The sequence below is a fragment of the Dromiciops gliroides genome, chromosome 2 (assembly GCF_019393635.1).
Source record: "Dromiciops gliroides isolate mDroGli1 chromosome 2, mDroGli1.pri, whole genome shotgun sequence".
NCBI classification, from domain to species: domain Eukaryota; kingdom Metazoa; phylum Chordata; class Mammalia; order Microbiotheria; family Microbiotheriidae; genus Dromiciops; species Dromiciops gliroides.
In genome coordinates, this window is record NC_057862.1 from 530,107,354 (window position 1) to 530,115,096 (window position 7,743).

Here is a 7,743-nt window from a genome sequence, read left to right on the forward strand (position 1 = left end):
CCCCAACCCCCATTCTACTATGTTATGAAAATACTTCTTTTATTTCTCAAGTTCAGAATAAAATAAATAACAGTCTTAATGAAGTGCCTGATGATGGCTAGAAGAGTAGTAATACTTGAGGTAAGCATATGATAGATGCCCGGAGTTCAGAGGGGTGGTCCTAAGAACTATATCTTGGCAATACCTCTCTCCACTATATCTCTCTTCTCCGACTACCCTCATTCAAAAAAACCCGGATCAAACAACAAAATAAAAAGTCTTGATTTGGAGAAATTATCTATCAGGCTAGGAGATCTGCCTGGTGTCAACACAAAAACTAAAGAGTTTTTGCTATGAATGACCCTGCTGAATGCTGCCTACACGATATGAAAGTATTTCCCCATCTTAGGGATCTTACGGGTTCCCACCTCTCCGTGGACATATATGGGAACTTAGATCGAGAAGGAACCTCCAACTTCCCTCCTCCGTCCCCCATTCTACTGATGTGGTAAGTAGGTCCCAGGAAAGTTATGGAGGCCTAAGTTAAGTGATTCGTCCCTGGTCATCTAGATAGTTATCAGAGGAGGATCTGAACCCCTGTCTCCTGATTCCACAGCCTGCTCTTTCCTCCATTCCAAAATTTCCATTCTTTCCATATGCCTACTTCATATAAGAAAGCACATGCATACAGGCATACATACTGGGAGAAAGTGTTTATACACATGCATACATGCATGTACACTCAAGTCTCTGTAATTCTGTGGAAGGGGTGATGGGAGGTAGGAGAGGGTGCCCAGCCCTAGTTGGTGAGAAACCTTTTTCAGGGATTCGGGTCTCACCCGTGATTGGAACTCCATAAGCAGCAGCAAACAGCCGCCAGGCGTGGTAGTGAGGGAAAGAATGTTCTGCCTCTAGAGAGGACATGAAAGGAAACACGGAACACTTCAAATATCCGAGCAATAAATCAGGTTCGCTCACAGAGCACCAGGCAGGCCGGGGCAAGGGAGAACGAGGTAGGCGAGCGTTACCCACGGGTAGAAGCCTCGGCTGGGCAGGAGAGGTAATGCCGCGGCGATGACATCACCCCAGAGTGGGTCCTCTCCCTAACTTGTCTGCTCGGGACCTGACAGATCATTAGACAGTACTTCAAGCTGACCGCTCAGCACCGCCCGCCCGCGGCCAGGGGGTGCTTCGGAGTCCAGGGCGCAGCGTTCTCTCCTCCCTCCGCTGCCAAGCGAGCTAACACTCCCAGGACCACACCGAGCGAAGACGTGGACGCAGAAACGCGCCTCCGAGGGGCACCGGCACCCTCTCCGGCTGACCCTGGGCGTTCTAGAGTCAGTATCCGAGAGAGGCTGGGGAATCCGTTACTCCGCCCACCCTAACTTGGGGCGCAGCTGCACCCCTAGCCCCTCTTTTGGCCCGCGTGACACCCCCACTGTGGAAAAAGGGGAAGGGGTGAGAACGCAGAGTGGGGTAAGCAAGACGCAGAAGCGATCGCTTTACTTCTGACTCCCAGAGGCGTCCGAGTGCTTAGAGGGACCCCCGAGGCGAGGGACGCCCAGTGGGGAGAGAGGATAGGTGGAGAGCTAGGGGGAAGGGGGGACCGCCGCTGAATCCGGGAAGCTGAGGCGTCCGCGGAGGCGGCGCGGGGCTCCTTTAAGGATCTCCCCTCCCACCCAGCGAGGCCGGCCCCCCGCCTGCCCGCTCTCCCCGCCCCGGGGTCCCTGGGAGAGCAGCGATTGGGCGGGCGCGGCTATCCCTTTGAAGTGTGGCTGCCGATCGCGGGTATTTGACGTGTGGCTAGGGGAAGGGGAAGGTTTTTGTGTTCTTCGCCCGGGCCAGCGGCGGCGGTGCTGGCGGTGCTGGCGGTGGCAGCGGAGGAGGGGAGGTGGAGGAGGAGGAGGAGCGGTTGGCTGCTGCACCCCGCTCGGCACTGCGGAGCGAGCCCGCCCGCCCCGGGAGCTCGCCTCCCCGGTGCTCCCCCTCCCCGCCCCCCCGTCCCCGCCCGTGGCGCTGCCTCCTCCAAATGAGCGATTCGCCCGCTGGATCTAACCCAAGGACACCGGAAAGCAGCAGCAGCAGCAGCGGCGGCGGCGGCGGCGGCGGCAGCGGCAGCAGCCAGAGCGGCGGCGGAGGGAAGAGACCAGCGGTCCCGGCGGCGGTGTCCCTCCTGCCTCCGGCGGACCCCCTGCGGCAGGCGAACCGACTCCCCATCAGGGTACTGAAGATGCTGAGCGCGCACACCGGCCACCTCTTGCACCCGGAATATCTGCAGCCGCTTTCCTCCACTCCAGTCAGCCCCATCGAGGTCAGTCCCAGCTCCGCACTGCACCCCCCCCCCATGCCACCCCCACTCCTCACGATCTATTCCTCCCAAGTCCTGCCTGAAACGGCAGCCCCATTCCCCCAGGTCCTTTTCTTTATTCCCTGGGACCTCGGACTCCTCTTAGTAGAAGCCGGCCAGTCTTGTGGACCCGGGGTGGGGGTGAGGGATAGGGTCAGTCGGTGGTTGAGACTGGAGCGCTGCTCACACCTCGGGGCTTATCCCTTCTAGGAGCAGGTTTGTCTGCCCAGTTTCTTTGCTCTCTCTTTCTCCTTTTACTCTCCCTGGCCAGCGCCGGGCCCAGCTTCTGGGTTCTTAGAGGTGATCTTGCCTTGGGAGCTATACTGCCCACCTCCACCCCACCCTGTCTCCCACCCCTACTCAAAAGAGGTTCAAATGCACCACCGACACCCCCCCCCCTTTACGGCCACCCGACCTTTCCCTTTCAATAAACATGTCTCCGCCTTCAAGTCCCATCCAGTCCACTCTCGGGGTCGCGTCCGAAACGCTGAAAATCCTCCCCATTCTGTTCTTGGGGCGCCCTCCCCTGGGGCGATGCAGTGGGTGCACTAGCCGGCCCTCGCCGGGAATGCTTTCCTCCACGCCCCCTACTCCAGCGCCCCAAGGCGCCTCCAGTGACCTCCGGGTTCCGAAGTTCGCTTAACTGGGGGATAAGTTTTCCCCGGGACGTGAAATGTATGGGCGGAAGAGGGGTGGGGGAAGAAAGAAAAAGGAAGAGCCAGATCCTTGATCTGGGAGGCAAAGAAAAGCTGCGTCCCTTCCACAGCTGGCTGATCTCTACCCTTCTATTCCCCTGCATTCCTACCCTCAGAGGGGCGGTGGTGTTCTCTTCCTCCTAGAGCCCAAGGTGCCAGGAACCCACCCCAGGCAGTCATGTTTAGGGCAGTCTCTAACAGGCCAAGAAAGTGACCCCTAAGTGGCCTTTCCCCTTCCTCTTTCCCCGGGGCCTAAGAAATCTCTTGCTAACTCACGAGGGGGGGAGGAAGGATTCCTGCTGTCCCCCGCCCCGTTCCACCCTCCCTGCGGGCACTTCTCGTCCCTAGCTCCCTCCCACGGGCTCCCCGGGGCTCCCTCGCGCTCTATCTGCTTAGTCTCGCCGTCTCACGCTGTCCCTTTACCTCCTTTCTCTCCCCCCCCCCTCCACCGCCGCTGTCTCTCGCAGCTGGACGCTAAGAAAAGCCCGCTGGCGCTGCTGGCCCAAACCTGCTCGCAGATCGGCAAACCTGATCCACCACCCTCCTCCAAGCTCAACTCCGTGGCGGCGGCGGCCAACGGGCTCGGAGCGGAGAAGGACTCTGGCCGCTCCGCCACAGCCGCCTCCTCCGCCTCGGCGGCTCTCAAGCAGCTAGGGGACTCACCGACGGAGGACAAGTCCAGCTTCAAACCCTACTCCAAGGGGGCCGGCGGGGACTCCCGCAAAGACGGAGGCTCTTCTTCCACCTCTTCCTCCTCCTCCTCCTCTTCTTCCTCCCCCGGAGACAAGGCAGGGTTCAGGGTGCCCAGTGCAGCCTGCCCGCCTTTCCCCCCGCACGGAGGTCCCGTCTCAGCTTCTTCCTCCTCCTCCTCCCCGGGCAACTCCCGGGGCGGCTCACCGCACCATACGGACTGCAAGGGCAGCGGCGGCGGAGGCGGGGGCGGAGGGGACCCGGACAAGAAAGATCAAGAACCCAAGCCCAGCCCGGAGGCGGGAACCGGGAGCCGCAGCGCCGAGCCCGCGTCGCACAGCGGAGAGGCCGGGTCGTCCGGGCGCAAGTCTGAGCCGCCCGCCGCGCTGGTGGGCGCCGGCCACGTGGCGCCGGTGTCTCCCTACAAACCCGGCCACTCCGTGTTCCCCTTGCCACCCTCTGGCATCGGCTATCACGGCTCCATCGTGGGCGCCTACGCCGGCTACCCGTCCCAGTTCGTGCCCGGTCTGGATCCTAGCAAATCCGGGCTGGTGGGGGGCCAGCTGTCCGGGGGCCTGGGCCTCCCTCCCGGCAAGCCCCCCAGCTCTAGCCCACTGACTGGCGCCTCGCCACCCTCCTTCCTGCAGGGTTTGTGCCGGGACCCCTACTGCCTGGGCGGTTACCACAGCGCCTCCTCACACCTGGGCGGCTCTAGCTGCTCCACTTGCAGCGCGCACGAACCCGCCGGGCCTAGCCTCAAGCCGGGGGGTTACCCGCTGGTCTACCCAGGCCACCCGCTCCAGCCCGCAGCCCTCTCTTCCAGTGCAGCGCAGGCTGCGCTCCCAGGACATCCTCTCTACACCTACGGCTTCATGCTACAGAACGAACCGCTACCACACAGCTGCAACTGGGTGGCGGCCAGCGGGCCGTGCGACAAGCGCTTTGCCACCTCTGAGGAGTTGCTCAGCCACCTACGGACCCACACGGCCCTCCCCGGCGCCGAGAAACTGCTAGCCGCTTACCCCGGGGGGTCGGGCCTGAGCAGTGCGGCCGCCGCTGCGGCTGCAGCTTCCTGTCACCTACACCTCCCTCCACCCGCCGCCCCCGGCAGCCCCGGGTCGCTGTCCTTGCGGAGTCCACATACTTTGGGGTTAAGCCGGTACCACCCCTATGGCAAGAGCCACTTACCCACAGCCGGGGGCTTAGCTGTGCCATCCCTACCCACAGCCGGACCCTACTACTCGCCATACGCGCTCTACGGACAGAGACTAGCCTCAGCCTCCGCTCTTGGATACCAGTAACTACAGCCTCTTCTCCTCCCCTGCCCTAACCCTCTGCCCAGCCTCCTTCTCGTCCACCTCCTTATTGCCATCACCACCACCACCAATACCGACACCATCTTCAGCAGCCTCCACCACCACTCCTCCCTCCTTGCATTCCCCTTCCTGACCCCACCCTCCTGGACTGTGTATTTATTTACTGTACTATTAGCTTACAAGCTGGGAATATAAGTGCATTAATGGCCCACGAGTCAATGTTATGCAAAAAGTCTGTGTCCCCCTCCCTCCCCCCAAATAATAACAATGATAATTATCAAATGAACAAAAGATCCCCACACCTCTTCCTTTCTTTTTTTCTCTTAGTCAGGTATGGGTTTTAGAGCTGCTTCTCTACCCTCCCCCCTTTGTTTCTTTTTTGATTGGTTCGGTTTTATTGGGAGGAGGGGGAATTGGGGTTCTTGGATTCTTGGGCTTTTTGTTGCTTTCCTGGGGAGTTTCTTGCATGATTCTTGACACTTGAAACTACATTGTTCCTTCTATCCTCCTTTTCCCTCTTCTTGTTTCCATTGGCATTTCCCTTTTTTTCCTTTGTACAGGTAACAGAGGTGGTTTTTTAAAGATATAGTTGGAGGGAAGGGGAATGAGGCAGGCTGAAAGTTGGACGGCACTGCTGTCTTTTTGCTCCTGAGCTTTGCCTGCCCCTCCCTCCTTTGGCATTGCCTCTCCCTCCCCCCCATGCTCCACTTGGAGGCACTGGGCCTGAAGGCGCAGAAACCTTCATTGACCTGCAGCCAAGGAGCCCCTCAGGGTCCCTGGCAGCAGTTTCCCCGATATTGAGTCCCAAACAGCCCAACTGAGCATTTTCATCTACCCCTACACCCCAAAAATACACGGTCAGGAGTATCCCTGCCAAAAGGGATGGGTAATACGATACCCCAGGGAACCTAACCGTCAGGGCCCACCTTAATTAAAAGTTCTAGATGGGCCTGCAGCGTGAAAGCCTGGCTCTTTCTAGTCTACCAAGTGCTTTATAATCCTTTGTTGTTTTTTTGGTTTTTGGGTGTTTTTTTTAATTCCCCTATTGGGGCAGCAACCCTTGATGTACAGGAGAGAAAGGGGGACTCTCTCCTCAGACATCTCCAGATCAGGAGACGAGTCTAACCTTTTTAAATAGAATGACATCTTAATACAATTGAGAAAACATTTGGAGGGAGGGAGCAAACTAGATAGAAACCCCGATCCGAATCTCCCCTGGCCTCAAGCTTTCAGTCCCTACCTGGTTCAGCTCCCCCGAGCCGGCAGGCATGCGGGCAAGGCATCCTAGGTGACCTATGATACTCCCTCCCTCCTCCCCAGCCTGCTCCCCAACCCTTCCCATTCTTTCCCCTACTCCCCCACAGTCTTGCGCAGCGCGGAGGCTGTGGGGCCAGTTTTGGATGAATAGAGCTCTCTCCGTTGGTAAGACTTATTTTGTTAATAAATGGAATACTTGGCTATATTCACACCGTGATGTGTTTCTCTTGCCTTCCTCATCGTCTACCCCACCCCCTTCCTTTTTATTGTTTGAAGTTTTTAATGATTACCTCTTTAGATCCTTACAGGGGTGAGTTTAATGGAGTCCCCAAGAAAAAGGGGAAGGGGGAAGTCCTTGCCCCCATGTATTGCAAATAATAAAACAATCTTTATTATTTTTTCCAGTTATTTATTTAGTTCCCATCCTCACTTCAAAGGCCTTGACATTTCCGGGGACCTGGGTGGAGGGCGAATGTGAATGTGGACTTTTCTTTGGGCCAAATCCGAGGTGAAGGGGGCTGAGAAGGGAAAAGAGGGCTCCCCAAACTCCAAGCAGCTACACCTTCCAAGAGCTGGGCGAGGCGAGGCGGTGCTTGGAGACAACGTGCCTTTGCCGCCACCTAGCGGCGTGTATAAGTGCGGCAAGAAAAAAAGAAAGGCTGACTCCCGGCATCGACGGCACTTCTACAAATTCCTACTCTTCCAAATCCAGGATGATTTGTTTCTTGTTTGGGTTTGTTTTTCTTGTGCCTCGCCTGCCCCACAATTTCCCCAGCAAATCTCGTTACGCAGGTGGAAACCGAAGGGGAAATGCACCTGCTCAGAGCGGATGCCTAGCAATGCTTCCGCGCTACACTGAGCCAAGGCCGGGGTTTTTTAGAGGTGGGGAAATTTGCAAGGCCAGTGATTTTTCAGAGACAGGCGTGGAACCCTGGTATTGCTGTGCTGGCGCAGCAGCTAAAACCGAACTTGAAGCCATCTTCAAAAAGGGGTGGCCAGGCTGCTGTTTCCTTTCTTGCTAGCCTATTTTCCCCCCGACTTTCAAGACTGACGTCGGCTTCTCCTGCCTTTTCAACCGGCTAGGGAAAATCCATGTTGGCAGTGTAATGGGGTATGGGAGCCGAGGGAGATAACACACCTTCAACCTCTCCTCCACCTTTAGTCAAAGAACGATGGGGGAAGCTCAGAGAAATCGTGAATAAAGAAAAGAGGCAGGAAGTAAAGGAAGGATTGAAGTTTCCACGACAGCCCCAGAAGAGTGACCAAAGAATCCCAGGTTCGGAATCCCAGGTGGAGAGTCTCCATGCTCTTCTCAGGGAGTTCTTTACTCTTGTGCCTTTGTTTTCAGTTTTCTGGGCCCAGCCTCCAGTTAGATGAAGAAGCCACTGTGTTCATTGGGAGAACTTATTTCTTTGATAGCCACTGGGTACAGGCAGGTTGAGCTGATGGGAGTCAGATT

General features: G+C 57.3%; 1 protein-coding gene across 1 annotated transcript; it reads left to right on the forward strand.

Annotated features, from left to right (window-relative positions):
• Positions 1-1,788: 1,788 nt before the first annotated feature.
• ZNF703 (zinc finger protein 703) lies at positions 1,789-6,604 on the forward strand. Its single transcript, XM_043989866.1, has 2 exons — positions 1,789-2,290; positions 3,489-6,604. Exons 1-2 carry the CDS (start codon positions 2,009-2,011, stop codon positions 5,010-5,012), a joined length of 1,806 nt encoding a protein of 601 aa, XP_043845801.1. The 5' UTR covers positions 1,789-2,008; the 3' UTR covers positions 5,013-6,604.
• The last annotated feature ends 1,139 nt before the right edge of the window (positions 6,605-7,743 follow it).